The following is a 19,777-nucleotide window of genomic DNA, read 5'->3' as shown; positions in this document are numbered from 1 at the left end:
TTTAATCAGTAGGATGTTGATTTCTCTGTGCTCTCAATTTGTCAGTGTTACAGCCCCCTGAATTGCTTCTTGTGCTACTACAGGCATTGTTCTAAGGCCTAAAATATCAGTCTTTCATTTTCTTCAACCAGAAGTTGTTTCTTTATCAGCTGCTAAAATTATTTGGTAAATAGCATTTCTATTGTCCCCGCTTCTTCCAATGCTGTTGGAAGGAGAGCCTCTACTAAAAACTGAGTTTGCAGTAAAAGAAAGGGTAACCTGGCTACTGAAACAAGGAATGATCAAAAGTTATCTTTTAACCATAAAACATGGAGCTGAAAAGAATCTCAAGGATGGCCTGATCTTTTTGGCAAAAGCCCAATCTAGATAAGAAGGCCCAGCACACTGTTCAGCTGACTCTGAAATGCCCAGAGTTAGGGAATCCACCACTTTTTCCCTGAAGGGATTATTTTGGGCAATTACTTGATTTCCCATCTGTAGACTTCTTAGTGTTAAATTTCTGGTTAGGGGGAAATATGTTAATACCCTTCAGTGTTTGGAACAGGAAGCTGTAGTATACTGTGTTCTCAACTTCTACATTACACTAGTACTATTCTGCATGTCCTGGCTTTCAAGACTCCTATTGTGACTGGATGTCAGGAACTTGCAGGTTTTAATTGGAATGCCTTATGCAATACTGTCTCTGTAGACACCAAAGAGAGAGCAAACACTTCCCTTACACTCCTGGCAACTTTGAATTCCTGGTGCAATGGGCATATGAATAGCATCTCCTTCCTAGGGAGCATGAGAAAAGATTACAAGGGAACCACTATAGATACCAGCCCCTAAACTCACTCTGCAGTGTCTTTTCTTCATGTGCTAGAAAATACAGGAGTTGGAACTGTAAGCTAGTCCCAGCAATGCAGCCCATGGCACACGTAAAACTACTGCCTCCTACATTATCTGCATCCTAGGATATTAGGGTGCTACTACTTCTGTCTAGAGGACCTTTCTTTCTTAACCTGAATTCCAGACAGTGGTGTAAGCTGACTTGGTGTCCTTTCCCCACTTTCAAAAAAGCCAATCAACCAAAATCCTCCCAAAACAACCCAATTACCTTATTATCATAATAACTTTAACTACCAGTTTACAAAATCAGAAGAAATCAATTTTTCAGACAGTCTATTTGGAAAAGAAAGCAGTTTATGCTATGTGGTATCTAACATGGTTGATGTCTTAGACGGAAGTACAAAACCAGTACATGTGTACTTTGGTCACAGAAAGTATCTTTTCTTTATTGTATTAGCATTTTTTTTGAGACAACAGAAAAACCTGCATTAAAAAACACATTTGTTAACAGGCCAAGAAAGAGCTTCAGCAAAAGTCATAAATCAGTAGCAAGACATTCTTGGCTCAGATCTTGTTTCAGGTATTTCCCCACGATCTTGTTTCTGTGACTAAATATGACACTTGGTAGGTTATTTTATAAAAGGGCATATCAGAGATATCCTCATATTACACCAGAACAACAGCAATTAATTTTAAGTGCTTATGAAAGAATAACAGAATTGTATTGTCCCAGATGGTTGTCTCACATCCAATTCTTTTTGTTGCCTGGTAGGTGCTGTTGTAACTTGTGTCCTTTCGAAGGATTTTAATCTAAATAAACCAAACCAAAAAACCCCAAAATTAACAAACCCCCAACCAACAACACACCAAGAATACTGCCAAGACTGAAGAGATCTAAAACTAACTGCTGAAGTCATTTGGCAGAAATGGCTAAAATCATACCAGACACTGATGAGGATACATTTCTTGTCAGTGGAACTGCTGGTTACAAAGCAAGAAGAGTCTGCTGTGAGACAGGGTCCTTCATTGTTAGGAGCGCTTTGCCATTTCTATAGAGCCATTAGATTTCTGAACAAAGGAGTTAGACTGAGTAATCTCTTTCCAGAAGCATTTTCTCGTGGAGGAGTGCCAATTCAGACAAGCAGCTTCCAACACAGGAGAGGTACAGGGCTACCAAGGGCTACAGGGATCTGGGCATTCCCGCAGGTAAGTCTCTGTATGGCCATTGTACACCTCCATCAGCGTTGTGCACACAGTCAGCTAATAGGCAGGGGGAACAAGAAGAAAGAAGAAAATTCACAGGAATTGGTGAAAAACTCTCTCTGATACAGCTGAACAGTTTAAGAGTCTTGAGCCAATAACATGCAAGTACGAATTGTCGGTGTTCTCAGTCAAGAATGCTGCCTCCACTTAACACAGGAACTAATCTTCATCATTCAAAAACTCTTAAAAGTATTTCCTTCAGTTGTTTTTTTTTTTCTAAACATCAAACTTTCAAGGTCAGACTAAAATCTCTTGTGTTGCAAGAATAATCTGCCTGTAGTATGCTTAAATCATGAGGAATATTAATTTGTTTTATGTGAATTTACAAAGACATAGATCATGCATTAATTCTGGTTAGAAGGGTGCTCAAGACGTCTGCAGAGTGGCTGCTGCCTCAAACCAGGGCCAGCTATGAGGAAAGGGCTCAGGCTACTGAGAATTTTAAAGCTGTAGGGCTTTTGGGAAATAGCTATTCCAATTATTTTGCTTTTAAAAAGTAATGTGAAATTTGTTTTTACATTCATATTTTCACCTAAAAACACCCTGAAGGTATCACTGAAGCCTCCTCCTTAGATGTACAGTAGTTAGTGGTCTGCTCCCCACTCTAAACTTCCCGCAAAAATAGAAGCATTACCTTGTTGAGGACAGGCTTTGTGGAGAGAACATCGTAAATTGCTGGTAGGGAGAGATTCTGAAAGAAAACAATACACTGATATTAAGGGGCATTAACCTTTCAATGTAAATGCTTAGAACTAACATTTTTATACCTCAAATAACAAGACACAGCTTTAAGAGTACAAGATTCCCATAACACTTTGATATCAGAAGAATGTGGGCTGCAAAAATTTGACCAGACCAGATCTCAGTAGAGCATGGCACACTTAAGTGTGTTTGTTGCCCGAGAGTGAGTGTTTGAACTTCACATGTAAAACTATCCTGAAAACACCACAAGTCTTTCTCAAAGTATCTCTGGGTATCTCCTGCATATGCAGCTGCTGAAAATACTTTCAGGAAATGCATCTAGATGAAAAGAAAGCCCTAAACAAACTAACCAACCAAACAAGAAAACCCTCCAACAAAGCAAATAAAAGAGAATCCTGAAAAACCCAATCTCCCTAAAACCACCACCAAAACCCAAACCAAAAAACAAAACAATACCCCCATCCCCACCCCCTAAACCTCCCCCATGTGAAGAATCAGTTTCTTATAATCCAGAAGCAGAGACAAGTTATCACAAAATCAACAGCCACTTGTCATTACAGCTGTGCTTGAAAATAACCTGATTGCTCCTGGCTCTGTCAGGTCAGTACTGCAACTTGGGAGTTTCAGACCAGCACAATATGAGGTACTTGGAGGGTGTTTACCTCTTGTGTTGTCTGGTTCAGGCATTTCATTGCGGGTCCTCTACGATTATCCAGCACCAGTGGAGGCTTCCAGCGATCATAGTTGGTTTCTAACACGTACCATGTGCCCTTCTTGATATCAAGGCTGGAAAAGAGGTCTAAGTTTGTGTTTTGTTTCTCTAAGTATATAGTAAGTACATGTATACAGTATATACTATATACAGATGCATTATTTTTTAGGCTTGGTGTGTTATTTTTCAATTATGGTAAAGAAGTGAATTCTTGTACAACAGCAGTCACAAGAAACAGAGCACACAATTATTGGTGGAACCTGTCCTCTTCTGGAAGACTGAGTCAGGTGTCAGGTCAAGCATGCTTACTCCCAGATATCCAGAGCAGCTGTCCTGGATCGAGTTATCACACATCCTTCTCCAGAATTTTTTCCACCCAGAATAAAGTAAGCTGGAGCCAGAAGTCTTGTTTTTGCCAGTCTGTCTTTTGCATCCTGGTAACTGTGGGTAAAATAATGTTGGACTATTAAATGCTACAAATGGTTCAAGCACTGAAGAGCAAGTTTCACAGACCCAGGAAAAGTTTGGCTAGTTAAGCCTTTCTTCCCATTTCACGCACATATGAGGAGACAGGATGGTGATAAAGGAACACATTTAAGCAGAGCTTCTCATCTCATTTTGTATTTAAAGTATGATTGTTTAGAGATGCTCTTTTCCCTTTTTCTACGCTTAAAACACGAGTAAAGTGATGACATACTGTGTCATATTCCACTGAATTAATTTACTGCATAACAACTTTGTTCCTGGTTACTTCCTAAAATGTACCAGTACCTGTTGGATGTGCTTTAATGCAGAATGCTGTTACACATTTAGATTACCAACAGGCTCATCAGGAAAAAAGAAAACTGAGAAAAAAATATTTGAGGGATCACGTGTGATGCTTCGCCTCCTGCTCCAGAGTATCAGCAAAACCAGAACTCTTTAAAGTTAAGGCCACTAGGGAGGTATCTATATCACGGGATATTAAGCACACATCTACAATATTCATGCTAGTTGAATGCAAAGCAGATTAAATTAGCATAATACTTAGAGGGAGAGGGAATACCTTGTAGCATTCTCTAATACTGTTCTTGTAAGAAAGCCCATCCACATACCATCTCTTCTACCAAGAAACCATTCGAAGATTCCTGCAAAATATCACAATACTTTGTTTTCAGACAGTTCACTCATGCTATTCTAACTTTCACAGCTGGTTTTAAAATGAGCTGTGTTTTATCTTACTCATCTGCAATCTTTTCACTGTTTATGTGTCTGTTTATTAAAGTAACTGGTTTGCCCAAGGTCTGGAAAACTTGGGCAGAAATAATGAAAGAAACGAACATTACTCACCCACATAACCACCATCAAGACTGAAACGCTCATTCATTGTCAGAGTGAACAAGTTCTGAAAAGCATTAAACAAGCCAACCTTCAGCCATTGCCAGTCCATGAGTACCAGTAATAAACAAGAGGCAGCATTGCAATTTAGACGTCAATTGAGCTTCTTGTTTGTTAGACTCTTCCCCTTTGAGTAATGGATTGCAAGATCAAGCTCATGTAGAGAAGAACCTAATTTATCATAGCTTGAATAAATAGAAATGAGTTTTTTTGACCTGGCAGACAATCAGCAAGGCATGCTTTTATGCTAAACAAGTCAAGCTTGTGGCCATTTTTTCTTCTTGGTCTGTGTTGCATCACTGAATTAGCAGTTTTCCTTTCCCTGCAGGATGTTGCCTTCTTCTCAGATCTCTGAGTACTATTCTAGTTTGAAGGCAGATTTTTAAGCCCCAGTGCTAAGCACACCCTGATATGTTACTGCTATTCACATGGGCATGCAGCTGCACACTCTGCAGTCCATGCTACTTGGAACACACAATTCAAATCTCAGTCATCTCCAACTAATGTTTCAGACAAAAACTGAATTCAGCTACACTGAATCATTTTCAGAATGGAATCTTCCCAATTAATTTGAGCAGAAGACAAAAATAAATGGATACAATACAGGGATTTAGGCCAGAAATGCTCTACCAGAAGAAACACTACAATAGAAGATAGAGCATATAGAAAAGGAGAAGTGGTAAGCTGGACACCCCGATGTAGTTCTGTACTTTCAGGAACCTATTAAACATAAACCCAATAAAAATAATCTTAAAATGCAGGACTGCTTTTTCCAAGAATGAATGGAGAAAGAATTAAATAGCACAAGTGTGCTGTGTCACCTCTGGGATCACAGCATTAGCTATTAGCCAGCAGGAAACTCTAACCACTTCAGCACTTTGTATTCACTCCTGTTTATATTTGAAATTCAATGCTGTTTTTATAAACTGTCCAAACAGGAACATTTCATTTAGGCAATCTCCTTTCACAAGGAAGGGTGCAGCATTGTTTTCTTTTATCTGTCTTCAAGTAGCTATGCTATGCACCAGAACAATTAAGAGACCATTTATTGGAGAACATCCCAAGGCAGAGCATGAAAGCAGAAAAATTTAAATATTAAAGGAAAGTCTGAAGCATCAGGGCCCCATCCCCACACTTACTGGTTTGACTCCAGACACCATGCCTATGTATCCTGCAAAATTTGTGGACTTGAACACTGTTTTGTTGTTTCTCTGAAAGTCCAAGAGTACCACTAAAGGCTTCAGTTCCCGAGTTAACGTCCAGGAATTATTTTTAACATCCCACCTGCAGGAGACAATACAGCATTTGAAACTTCCCTCTCTCAGTAGTTTTCAAAGTTTCCCTTCACAGCATGCAGACATCCTGTGTGTGATGCCTGTCCTCTGATCTTACTCGTGTCAGCCAACATCACTGCTCTGTAGTTACCTGAGAAGCACCATCAAGGAACAATTGAGAAGTCTAAATGCACAGGCAGGCAGTGAAAAGAACTAAGTTCTGCTTGAACCAAGAGCACATATATTGCTCAGGATTAAACAGCACCACCATCATAGCTGGTTTGTTTTGAACACATAACTTTGTTCTCTACCTGCTGGCAAAGGGAGCCACAGGTACTGCCTGTGACACCAAACCCTGAATTCTTATTTTTCAAAGGGAGAAAAGAAACCGTGTACTACTGGATTTGCTCTACGTGAAGGGAAGTACAAATTCTAGTTCGTAAAATAAGTCAGACCAGTTTGGAGGGAAAAAGGTTGATAAAGAGTGCTTAGCACACCATTAAATTCTCTGGAAATAATCCATACTCTGGGAGCAGCTTTGAAAGTTCCTTTAATTTTCAGGAAGCATTTTCACAGTATTTCTGACAAGTGAGAGAAGTCCAACACAAGCCAAACCAAGGGACAGTTGGAGTCACAGAAGACAACATGGGAGTTTTTAATAGGTAGGTAAAAATTTTAATAAAGGTGAGCATTTAAATTCCAATTGTGCATTGAGCATCATATGGATGAGTGATATTACAAAATATACTGGGGTAATAAAAGCAAACACTGAACTGCCTGATCACAGGGTATGAAAGGGCAACTAATGAGTGCTGGGCAACAAACTACAGAGTTTGTATGGAAATGAAGAATGAAGAGAAGTGCCAGTGGAGCACTGCGGGGGAGGAGAGAGGAAAGAGGAGGAAATCACTAAAATGCCAAGCCCCAATCCAATCCCCATTTCACTGCATATATTAAAATTGCTGCTTCATCCCTTCATGTAAAGAACAAAATATATTGTGCCTCACAGATCAGATTACTTGGGCCATTTTTTGGTTTGACACAGTTTGAACTGGAGCTGAGAAAAATAGTAAGTAGCAAAACACAACTGTTCTTGATGCACTTGGGGCAGTTTGACATAATATCAGCAGAACATTCTGATCTTTTCATTTCAGCCTTTTTTCACAACATACAGTGGAAAATTACTTGTCACAGTCTTATGGATGTCCAAAGAAGATCAAATTATGTATGTAGTTACAGTAATTTCACAACCATAAGGCGCACCGGACTACAAGGCGCACCCGCCGGGAGTTGGCAAAATTCGCAACTTTGTAGATCAGATAAGGCGCACTGGACTATAGGGCGCATTTTTTTTTTGCAGCGAGGCTCCGCCCCCAGCTCCCTCCGCGCGGTTGCTGGCCGAGGCCCCGCCTCAACCCGGCAGCCATTGGCCCCCGGGCCCGCCTGTACCTGGCAAGGGCGGTGCCGCGGTGGCCCAGGCCCGCCTGCATCCGGCGGGGCCGGGGCATGGCCGCCACCCCTCCGTGCCGCCTCTCCGGGGCCGGGCTATGGCCGCCGCCCCTCCGTGCCGCCTCTCCGGGGCCGGGCTATGGCCGCCGCCCCTCCGTGCTGCCTGCACGGGGCCGGGGGGTGCCTCTGGAGGGGCTGTCCCGCTTGCACGGGGCTGGGGGGTGCCTCTGGAGGGACGGCTCCGCCTGCACGGGGCCGGGGCGTGCCTGTGTAGGGGCGGCTCCGCCTCCACGGGGCTGGAGGGTGCCTGTGGAGGGGCGGCTCCACCTCCACGGGGCCGGGGGGTACTTGTGGAGGGGCCGTCCCGCTTGCACGGGGCCGGGGGGTGCCTCTAGAGGGGCCGTCCCGCTTGCACGGGGCCGGGGGGTGCTTGTGGAGGGGCCGTCCCGCTTGCACGGGGCCGGGGGGTGCCTCTGGACGGGCCGTCGCGCTTGCACGGGGCTGGGGGGTGCCTCTGGAGGGACGGCTCCGCCTCCACGGGGCCGGTGGGTGCCTGTGGAGGGGCGGCTCCGCCTCCACGGGGCTGGAGGGTGCCTGTGGAGGGGCGGCTCCGCCTCCACGGGGCTGGAGGGTGCCTGTGGAGGGGCGGCTCTGCCTCCACGGGGCCGGGGGGTGCCTGTGGAGGGGCGGCTCCGCCTCCACGGGGCCGGTGGGTGCCTGTGGAGGGGCAGCTCCGCCTCCACGGGGCTGGAGGGTGCCTGTGGAGGGGCGGCTCTGCCTCCACGGGGCCGGGGGGTGCCTGTGGAGGGGCGGCTCCACCTCCACGGGGCCGGGGGGTGCCTGTGGAGGGGCGGCTCCGCTTGCACGGGGCCGGGGGGTGCCTCTGGACGGGCGGCTTCGCCTGCACGGGGCCGGGGGGTGCTTCTAGAGGGGCCATCCCGCTTGCACGGGGCCGGGGCGTGCCTCTGGAGGGGCGGCTCCGCCTCCACAGGGCCGGGGCGTGCCCGCCCCTGCTCCGCCCCACCTCCACCTGGCAGCCATGGCCCTGCCGGCTCCCCCCGTGGCTCGCAGCTGTCACTTCCGGGTAGGCAATTTTTTTGAACTTTGTCCATCAGATAAGGCGCACCGGACTATAAGGCGCACTTCCGGGTTCCAGGGAAAATTTTAGTCAAAAGGGTGCGCCTTATAGTCGTGAAATTACTGTATTTAAAGTTCAGCTTGCTCTTTTTTTGGGTTTAAAAAAAAAACAGTCACAAGTTTAAGTACTTACCCTAGGAAAAGTCCAAAATCCAAGTTTCTGGCGTGGTACAGTTTCCCTATACAACAGTAAATAATTAAATACAATTTTCCAAAGAAATACATGAATTTCAGCTTAGAAACCCAAGAAATGAGTAAGCAGTCAAATACCTGGGAAAGTCCACAAGGAAAATAGCATTCTCTACTTGTCCTTTTCATAACCACAATATAATGATGGGTTCTTATTGGTCAGAGAAGTGTTTTGCCACAACTGAAATCAAGTAATCTTGTAAACTGCATCTTAGACTCTAATCTTTCCACCTTATCTTAATGCAATGGGAACACCTTGAGCTTCTTCTAAAAGAGGGATGTTCGTAAACCCTCCGAGAATCCCTTAGAAACTTCTTATGTTGGAACAGGTGCAGACAAGGGCTGCAGAACTAAGTAGGAGAATGAGTCTCTTTGCTTACAAGAGACTGCCCATTTTCTCTCCCAGCATACACATACAATATCTAGAAACTAGATGCAAAATCCTGCATGGCACTGAGAAAGTTTCAGGGGTGTTGCTGGTGTTTCTTTTTCCTAGAAACACAAATACCACCTATTAAAAAACCCCCAACCAACCAATATAAAAAATTCACCATCTGAAAAAACCAAAACCAAACTATCTTTCAAAGTATTTTTGTCCTTTTTTTTAAACCTAAGACACTAATCAACTGCTATTCCCTTTCTCATGGAATACCTTTTATTATCAATCCTTAGACATTATTATTACCTTTCAGTCTCTTTAATAGACCTTTTATTGCCTGTAGTTGAGGAGGAATGTTTTTGCATAACTGAGGTGGACACTCTTCTACATAAATGAAAACTGTAATCACTATTTTGGATTGCATTACCTGTTTTATCTTCTGCCACTATTGATGTACATACAGTAAAAATTTCATAAAAAATGTTAAAAATAACGATTTCCCCTAGGAAAAAAAAAAAAAGAAACAAAGTTCAATAGTTTGAAACTTGCCATGAACAGAAAAAAAAATGGTTAGAAAAAAGCATAGTGCAAAGTTCAGTATTCTGTAATATTTCTGTTAAATATTTCAATTTACATTTCCTTTGATCTTTAAAATGACTGGTTCAGCAAAATCAAGAGCTTCCTGAAAGGCAAGTAGAGGGATCAGAATCCCCTGACCTTCTGCCTTACCATGCACAAATCTGACAGTCATTACTGTCAAACTTCAAAACAAGCTATAAAATTCACTTCAAAGAAGAAAGCTGCTATATGTACCACTACTGCCACATAAGAGCTCCTGCTAGCAGCAGGTGTACTGCTCCTGTGCGAGGGAAGCACTGCAAACAGGCAGTGGTCCTTCTCTGTCTCAGTTCTGGAAGAACTCAGTTCCTACTCCTCAGCTGGAGTGGCCTTCTTTTGCAGGAGGTACAGAGGGAAGGCAGAAGGACATGGCGAGGACCACAAGGGAAAGAAAGAACAGCAGGAAACTGAGCCTTGATTTCTTTTTATGTCAACAGCAGACACATAGCAGAGTGCAAAACCAACAATAAAGGATTCCCTCAAATTTTAGTGCACAAGAGCTGAGACTTGCTCCACTTCCCAAAACGCAGGAGTGGGAACTTACAGTTCTGTAGAGAAGTCCCAGCCTGATAAAAGGTTTATGTTACTTATTCAATTTTCCTCTAAAAGACTGTTTTCGTTCAGTATGAAATGTAATTTATTGCTTTAACTGATTAATTAATGATTTGTTAAAGTCACAGATGACTACCACTAACAGCATATTGATAAACACACTAATTTTACATCAGTCCGTATTCAGCTTTCCACTATGTTAATAAAGTGTTGGAAACTGTTACCCAAAGGAATCCCAGACGAATTTGCAATCCCTTGGAGTTCTTCATTGAAAGGATAAGGAAGTGTGGCAGTCAGATGAGCCTGAAAGGAAAAGTATTGTATGATATATGTTTAAATTAACAGTATTTTGTTACTTATAACAAATGTCAATAGGCACACTTTTCTCACAGCTATTGAGTGTTTAATTTCTATGCAACCTGTAGAACTTGAGGATGTTTGCAGAGTCCTTTGAAGACAAGTATACACTTAAGAGAAGTAAAACTTAACTTATCAAAACACTGATGTGAGCAATGGATCTGAGCACAGCCTCTCTTAGCAACAACAGATAGAAAAGTAAAGTAGGACTCATGTATTAAAAGCTCAACTGCAATAGAGCTCAATGTTAGTGTTTTTGGGCATCCCTGACTTTCAGACATTGGCATTTCACACCTGTAACAGCTGCCTTTATGTCCACCCCACTCAGGCACACAAGGATATGTTATAAGTAAAAATGAGATAGGGACCTGATCTTTTGCTGTCTCTAACCTTACACTGCTTTCCCCTGTTCCATGCCAAAGCTTACTTTAATCAGAATCAAATTAATTTTTAAAGGTGAGGTCTGGTCAAAGCTGTCATTATGATCAGACATCTATTACAGTTTTCAAAATCTGATTTTACTCTACTGTTTAAAAGAAGTGGAATATGGTAAAAAATTTCAGTCAAGTGTTTCGGTACAGTAATGAAGTCTGTTGCATATTTGTCCAGTCTTACTAATCCAAACCTGAAAAGATCTTAGGAAAAATTAGAGGAGGAAGAGACATGCATTTTTTGTTTGAGTAGTCAAGAAAGCAAAATTTCAGAATGACTGTTTGAAATAGCATTTTTGTTCTGTTCTGGAAGTGGAATTAAGAACTTGTAAATTAATAACTCTGAAAGTTCTTAATTGCCAGATTTAGAAGCATTCTAATTCTGTAGTCAGAGCATAATAAAATAATTAAGTTGGAAATACTTACTATTTTGTTATCCACTATGTCAACAACTTTGCCACTGGGGAAGAAGGTATTTGCTATATCTTTAATATTCTGGACCACAGTCTTCAGCTAAAAAGAGCAAGGGCTTTTGTTGAATAGAAGATCAAGCATAAGAATTGCTAGAATACTAACAGGATTCCTTGACAGATTTTTGAAATAAACACTGTTGCAAAAAACACATATTTAAATAAAGTGCTAAATGTCACGTTCTTGAAATACACTGAGCTCCCCATAAAAATCACTTTTCAAGCTTTGTTCAAGTAACTTTCTTGATTAATTCCAATGTGTCCTTCTACCAGAAATAACAAATTACAGGAAAGCCATTGTTATGTTCTGCTCCTTTGAACACGTTTTAGAACTCTGCACTCTTGTCTTTCAGAATGTTAACTTTAAGCTCTTCGCTTAAGAACAGATGTTACTGAAGACAAAAACACTCAATAAATTTCTTACGAAAGCACATACTTTCAATTTGCAACATTTAAATGTTGCAAATAAGAGTTCCATTCCATGTGATCCAATTCCAAAGTACACAAGAGATAAAAACTCTTCAGAATTGAAGGTGAAACCTGAAGCTGCCAACGCCCACTGGCTTAAATGAGACTTTTAAAATAAATCTTAGCATGTAAGTAGAATTTGCCTGGCTTTCAGACTGGAAAAGCCAAAGTCAAGGGATATAGCAAAAAGCCCAGCCTTGTTTGAGAAATTAAAAATTACTGAACTTTATTTTCAGCCATCTTCAAACTTAAGTAGTTTGAAATAGGCTCAAATATGAAAAAAAATTATTTGTGCTATGTAAACACCAGTGCTACAACCAGCATTCCTGAAAAGGGCAGGAAGTTCTTAATTTCCCCCTTGCCATTTCATCATCTCATGCAGCATTTTGAGAGAAGTAGGGAGGTGCAGAAAAGAGATGCTGCCTCAGTTTCACTTCAGTTTACCAAGGCTGTTTCTTTGGTGTGTCACTCCCTCTTCATTCTGCACCACTTCATGACTAAGGAGATTTGATAAATGGAATGGCACACACTTTTTATGGCACACTGGTTTTTATATCTCTACATCCCAAACTCCAGTGTCTCTATACTTGATGCTGCTAGCTTAAGTGTTAAACAGAAAAAAATTTACCCAAATTTTATTTTGGACTGGAATCATATTAAAAAAGTCAGCTGCAAATACTATCCCTTTCAGATACTTTTAGCACATGTATTCCTTTTAAAACTTTTCTCAAAATAAAAGGCTATGTGCTAGCTTTGTATCTAAGCTTCAGAGCAAGCTCTGCATTTCTTACCTCTGTCTTTTTGTCACGCATTAATTCATCCCACCTTTTGCTGGGAGGTAAATCGAGATTTATGATGTATGTGGGTATATTCCCTTTGAACCTGAGAGAGAAATACCAGAGATCAAATTTAAAGAAGGCTCTGAAAACATATTTGACAAAATAAGTGCTTCCCACCTGTAACTGGCATTGTGTAGACCCTGCAACAGGAACAAGTTGCAAGAAAAAAAAACCCTGTTCAGACTTGCAAATCAAAACTTCTCTGTAATTTGCTAGACAAATCGAATCAGATTACTTACGTTGGTCCTGAAGGAGGGTACATTTTGCTCCTGCATTCTTCTCCATACTGCAAAGACAATGGAACATTACTATTTAGCTTCTTTGTTGAAACTATTATTCTAGTAGATTTAGTTTTGAATTAAATGTTTAGGACTACGCAGCTAATTCAAAGTCTTGGGACCTTGGAAAGAGTAAAATAGAAGAGGAGGGGCCAGCAGCAACTTCCCCATACTGTCTGACTGACCTTGAGACAACTTACCTAATGTAGTCCAGGGCAACCACAAGAGTATGATAAATATACAAACTGTATATATTTTTACTTCTTGTGATTTAATGGAGCACTTCAAAAGCATATTCTTTATACAAGTTCAGGAAACCTAGATCTCAGTATGGACCAGTCTGTTCTGTTTGTCCAATTCACAATCCCATTTCATAGTGTCATTCCTAATTATGCGTAGTGTTAAGCTGCACAGTGTACCTGGGACAGGAAAAGCATAATCAACTTTGGGCAATCCCTCAGCTGGTGGAATGAGCTTTGGATTCAGTGTGGAGAAGTGCTGCTGAAATGGTGCTAAACATTATGTGGGGTGCAATTCAGGAATGTGACTAAAAAATACACCTTCACTCCTGTAGCATGGCTAGTTACAAATGAAAGTTTGAGAGCTATTTTAGGCATGCTCCAAGTGAATGCAAGGTTGTTTTTCTATCAATTACATAAAGCATGCATATAAACATATAAACATATGCATATACATGCCCCAATTATAATTCTGTTTTACCCAGTGACATACAAGCAAATGCCTACTGGCCACCCACACTTGTGCTTCAAGCCAGTTGAGGTCAGGCCAGATTTGGTCCTGAAACTATGTGAGAAGTTCTGAAAACTCCTTTGAGTATAATGTATCTCACTAAGAAAAAGGAAAGGTACATACTGCTGTTCTGTGAGCCCATAGAAAAGCTCCCAAAGCAAATTGTTTGGGAGACAGAACACAAACAAAATACGGAGTGATCCTTCCACCACCTCCCTTCCTCCCCACCCTTGATATCCAATACTTATTAGGCTGTATTAATTAGATTACTAGTGTGTCCTTATAATGCATTCTGGTTCCAGTGATAACTGTGACAACATGTCCAGGACCTATGTAAATGGGACAAAGAAGTTAACTAATGTTAACGTTCCCCTTGGGCTAATCTCCTCATCTGTTTTTAATGCATTAATATAAAAAACACGTCTTACACAATGCCACGGACTTTAAACATTGGCCTAATTTGTAACAACTGGAAACAGCAATTCTAAATTGGGATTGATTCCTCTGTGTTGTAATGCTATTTCTTTCTACTGTTTCCAGTTGGTGAGAGAAAGCATGAGACAAATTTTGGTTTTTCAACATATGAGGTGAAGGTATAGGACCAGCAGCTTTGTGTTTCCTAGATTTCACTGCAGTGCAGTTACAGCCTTTGCACAGCTGGGACAAAAAGTCAAACACAAAAGGCCATTTAATTTTCAAACTGAGGAAGCACCAAAACAAGGAGGGTAGGAGGGATATCAGATGACTAATTAGGCAACAAAAGTCAGAGGTTTTGTGCAAAGCCAGACAAATGCTTAGCAGTATTGACGCAACTGTCTTGTGCAATTTTCCATCCTGCAATGCTAAAATCCATCAGAAAAAGTGACACTACATATACATCCTACTTCAATAAATGTACAGATTTGCACCTTTAGGAAATACCTCTATCAAAATACAGTAATTTCACGAATACAAGCCGCACCAATTTGACTAAGATTTTGCTCCTAAACCGGAAATGCGGCTAATAATCAGGAGCGGCTAATACAACCTCAGAAAGTGCCTGCCAGAGTGCTGAGCCGAGCAGCTGCAAAGTCGGCATTTTGCGATTGTTACAAATCGCTACTTTGTTGCACCGCGGGTGGAGCCTGGCTCCCTGTAGGCAGCACGGGGGGCGGGGAGAGAGGCGGGAGAGCTCTCTTTCCTCCTCTGCCACAGCCCAGGGGAGAGACGGGGGGGGGGCCCGGCGCCGCCATTGCCGCGGCCCGGGGAGGAGAGGGGGGACCCGGGCCACCCCTACCGCGGCCCGGGGAGGGGGGGGAAGCCCGCGCCGCCATTGCTGCGGCCTGGGGAGCCGACGGGAGCCCCGCGCCGCCATTGCTGCGGCCCGGGGAGCCGACGGGAGCCCCGCGCTGCCATTGCTGCGGCCCAGGGAGCGGGGGGGGAAGCGCGCGCCGCCATTGCTGCGGCCCGGGGAGGGGGGGGAAGCGCGCGCCGCCATTGCTGCGGCTCGGGGAGCCGACGGGAGCCCCGCGCAGCCATTGCCGCGGCTCGGGGAGCCGACGGGGTGCTTTGTCCCCGCCCGCCGCCGCCGCGGCAGGAGCGGGGAAACTCCGTCCCTGCCCGCCGCCAGCGCCACGGGCGCGGGAAAGCTCCGTCCCCGCCCGCCGCCGCTGCTGTAGGAGCAGGGGAAGCTCCGTCCCTGCCTGCCACCGCGGGGCAGCGCCGACCCGGGGTGACCGAGCCCAGTGGCAGCGGCGGCCGGCCCCGAGCTGCAGCACCGGGCTGGGCCATCTGGCCCCGTCAGCGGCCCCTAGCGGGCCGAGCCTGCACAGCCTTAGCTCAGCCAGGAAACCCCGCCCTCCCGCGGTTCTGTTACTAATTGCACGCGGGTCCTCGCTGCGAACGACAAAGCGGCTTATATTCGGGTGCGGCTTATCTATGGACAAAAACCGAAATGTTTGCCAACACTCAGAGATGCGGCTTATAGTCAGTGCGGCTTGTATTCGTGAATTTACTGTATGTTTCCTGACAGACAAAGCTTCTAAGAAAAGAGTTATCCAAAGTGGATGAGAATTCAGTTGCTCTCTCAGTAGAGCCCACGCTCACAGAGGAAACAGCGGCACCTGTGCAAAACTGATTTCAGAGGATTTTAAGCTAAAGGTGCTAAACATTATGTCCCTCCTGGCACCTTCCCCTGTGATTTTAATCCTGTATCTGTAGCTATTTTTATCTTCCCAAAGCTTTGAAGCTTAAGCAACAAAAAAGGTGAGGAAAGAAAGAGTTAAGGGAGAGAGAACCCTCCTTACACGTGGTATTTTTAGATTTTTAACCTGTTTATGTGTAAAGCAAGGTAAAGAAGCAAGTAATTCCTAGAACAATTTCAAAACTGACTGAGGTATCTAAAGAAATGACAGATTATTAACTGTTTCTTTAGGTTAACCATTACATCATAAAATCACAGAATATCCTGCATTAGAAGATACCCACAAAAATCATCAAGTCCAACTCCTGCCCCTGCATGGGACAAGCCCTGCACCTGAGAACACGCCCAAAGGCACCTTGATCTCTGACAGGCAGTGCCCCACCACCCTTGGTGAAAAACCTTTCCCAAATATCCGATTTAAACCTCCCCTGACACAGCTTCAGGCCATTCCCTCAGGTCCTGTTGCTGATCAGCAACAAGAGATCAGTGCCTCAGTGCCTGCCCTGTGTTTCCCCTTATGAGGAGCTGCAGACTGCAATGAGGTCTCCCCTTAGTCTTTTCTCCAATGAGAACAAACCAAGTGACTGCAACAGCTCCATGTATGGCTTCCCCTGGCACATAGGCAGCAACTTGAAAAGACGTCAAGACAATCAGAAAACTACAAGTGGGATGTTTTGTTGCTTTGGTTTTTTACATAAAGTTCTAACACTGAACAAAACAATTGTTATCCTCTGCAACCAGCTAAAGATTAACTGCAAAGCTTTCTGAGAAGGTTAAAACAAACAAACAAACAAACAAAAACACCTGTAAAATTTTCTGGTAGCAGCAGATAAATCATCAAGCACTTTTTATAACCAGAGTAAAACAAGCAGCCATGAAGTTATTACTGTGGTCAGCGGGGTTCTCCTCTCTGCAGAGGCTTGACAGTGGAAGAGAAACAATAAATTCTGTCCAAGAAAAGCAGGAACATCCTTTCAGCCTGAAAGAATCACCTTCAGTTTCTAATGTGACAAGCCAGAGGTCACCCCCTAGTAAAAGCTATTGGAAGCTGGACCCAAACAGCAGGTTACCACAATAAATGTGCTTTCCAAACATGTACTGAACCCCATGAGAGCAATACAGCTATTCTTGAACAGTGATTTAATGCTCCCTTTGTTTCCCTTTTTAAAATCTACTGTTACCAATAGGTTGCATATCTTGGTTATCTCATATACCACCAACTTTCAAACTGAGAGGTAGGTACTGATACAAAACCAGACATGTGGAGCACAGGATCAAAACACTAACAGAAAGATAACACAGTGGAGGAGAAGTAGAACATGGTATGGGGAAAGATGAAAATAAAAAGTGGAAGTAGCACAGAAGATCTATATTTGGACTAATTGTAGCAAAAAAAAAAAAAAAAGTGGAACGGAAACCAAATAACTATCAAGCTGTTGAGATGAATACGGTGAACTGTAAAAAAAAAAAAAAAAGTCAAGTAGTAACAGTTATTATTGACTGCAGTATAGAAAATTAATACATGGTTTAATGACTAATGAGCAAATATTTTGACACCTAGCTTGATTTCATTAATATGAAATAGACTGAATGTAGCTTGTCCAGTCTAAGGAATACCTTAGAAAAATACTTTATTTCTTTATTTCTGAGGTAGACCATCTCTGGCATCCCTCCTTAATATTTATGTATTTTATATTTTTCACCTTCTTATGTAAAAACAAATAGAAAATTACCTCATTATGCTATTAAATAGAATTCCGTATTTTCAGTCAATATATTATATTCAGCATCTTTTGGTCTATGAACTCTGATCTAACACATTTTTGTCCCTGCTCATCTTCCCTGATTGGATGATGCCAATACAACACCACTGTGCTGCAGGAGTCCCAGTGCTGTTCACCTTTCTGAACACAGAGGCTAGCAGTACTCTTGCAGTACTAAAAAAACAGTGACAAGACAACTCAAATTGCAGTTTGGACACAAAGGTCAGTGTGGTTGAGGGGGCCTCAGTGAAAGCTAAAGGGACTGACAGTCTGCACCTCTGAGATATACTTCAAGGCTTTTATATTCTGTGTTCTTTGATAATGAGATGAACCCAGTGGAACTCAGGAAGAATTCTTCAACAAATGATGATGCATTCCTGCATCTCCAACCAAAATAAAATATCCAAGACTAATAGCTGGCTGCACAGCAGCACAACCTGCAAACTGGATGAACAGTGGATACCGTGCAAGTGCAAAGATGTACCAAGTGAAATCAAATGCAAATCAAGCTCTAATGCTGCTACTTTGCTGACAGATTTCTCCTACGACTCCACACTCCAGGATACTTCTGGCTAAAATTCTGGAGGTGTTTTAAGCTGGAGATAGCTTTTAGTGTTAGGAAGCTGTTCTTGGCCGGTAGGATGGGACTCGAAGAAGAGAAGAGACAGGAGAGAGAAAAGCCCAATTCTGTGTAGAAAAGATGCTAAGGAAACACTGGTCATCCAGATGTCCACAGTAATTTCCTGCAGCTCTTTCCTTTCACAAAACTCATACCAATTTTTCTGAAATCAATGTAATTTGCTTAAAAAAAAACCAAAAAAACCCACCTTGGAGCAAACTAAAGAATAAAAGAGGTAGTATGTGTCTAAAATATTCCAAAATAGATTACAAAAAATATTTTGATATCCAGAGATATTTAAAACCTGTCCTCTTCATAGAAGACGAGTAAATTTAGGAACGTCAAGCAATGAAAGAATGCTTCGCTGCTTCAGGAATACAACCAGGAAGCAAAGCAACTGTTTACTTGCCCAGGAGATGGAGGCCAGCCTGCTCCAAACGACTTCCCCCGCATTCCCAATTCCACCAAAAGTTAAATATTTCACTTATTCAGTTAAAAATCCCCAAACAGCCGAGAGAGCAAGAAACAACACACCGAGTGCACCTGCTCGGCGCTCCTCCCTTCGGGTGAGCACTCCGCTGATTCAGAACCGTGCGCTTTTTCAGCACGGTTCTGCTAACTCACTCCTAACTCTCCTTCTGGAAATCGCGGCTGCGGTGGAGCAGGGCAGCACTGACATCAGAGAAGCGCACGAAGGCGAGCGCAGGAGCGAGCAAGGACTTGTCCAACACGGCCGTGCACAGCCCCTCCCGCCGCCGCGGCCATGAGAGCTCTCCCAAGCTCGGGACCCGTGGGGACAGCGAGGCAACACCGCGCACCCCCACGCGTGGGTTCACAGGCTCGCCCGGCCTCCCGCCTCGGGCAGGGCGGCGGCCGCATCCCCCCCGCCAGCCCCGGCGCGATCCGCTCCCGTCCGCCCTCCCTGTGCCCCGCCAGGCTCACCGGGTCCGGCGCCCAGGCGGGCAGCGCCAGGGCGAGCAGCGCCAGCAGCGCCCGGCCCCGACCCGCCATGGTCGTGCCCGGCTCGGCTCCGAGCGGCGCTTCCCGGAGCGGCGGCCACATGACAGAGCCCCGCCCGCCGGGGGCGGGAGCGGCGGCGCGGCCCGGCCCGGCCCCGCCCGTGCAGTTGTGGTACAGCGC

General features: G+C 43.6%; 1 protein-coding gene across 1 annotated transcript; it reads right to left on the bottom strand.

The window, feature by feature from the left end:
• Positions 1 to 1,245: 1,245 nt before the first annotated feature.
• On the bottom strand, positions 1,246 to 19,676 carry ASAH1 (N-acylsphingosine amidohydrolase 1). Its single transcript, XM_033060351.2, has 14 exons — positions 19,580 to 19,676; positions 13,285 to 13,331; positions 12,998 to 13,088; positions 11,695 to 11,781; positions 10,705 to 10,783; positions 9,738 to 9,812; positions 8,876 to 8,921; positions 6,022 to 6,166; positions 4,835 to 4,889; positions 4,551 to 4,632; positions 3,815 to 3,946; positions 3,456 to 3,579; positions 2,726 to 2,782; positions 1,246 to 2,088 (listed from the first exon to the last, which is right to left on the bottom strand). The coding sequence occupies exons 1-14, from the start codon at positions 19,646 to 19,648 to the stop codon at positions 1,999 to 2,001; spliced, it is 1,179 nt and encodes a 392-aa protein (XP_032916242.2). The 5' UTR covers positions 19,649 to 19,676; the 3' UTR covers positions 1,246 to 1,998.
• Positions 19,677 to 19,777: the final 101 nt, after the last annotated feature.

Source organism: Catharus ustulatus, chromosome 5, assembly GCF_009819885.2.
Source record: "Catharus ustulatus isolate bCatUst1 chromosome 5, bCatUst1.pri.v2, whole genome shotgun sequence".
In the NCBI taxonomy this organism is placed as follows: Eukaryota; Metazoa; Chordata; class Aves; order Passeriformes; family Turdidae; genus Catharus; species Catharus ustulatus.
This window is presented reverse-complemented; position numbering and strand designations above follow the sequence as displayed.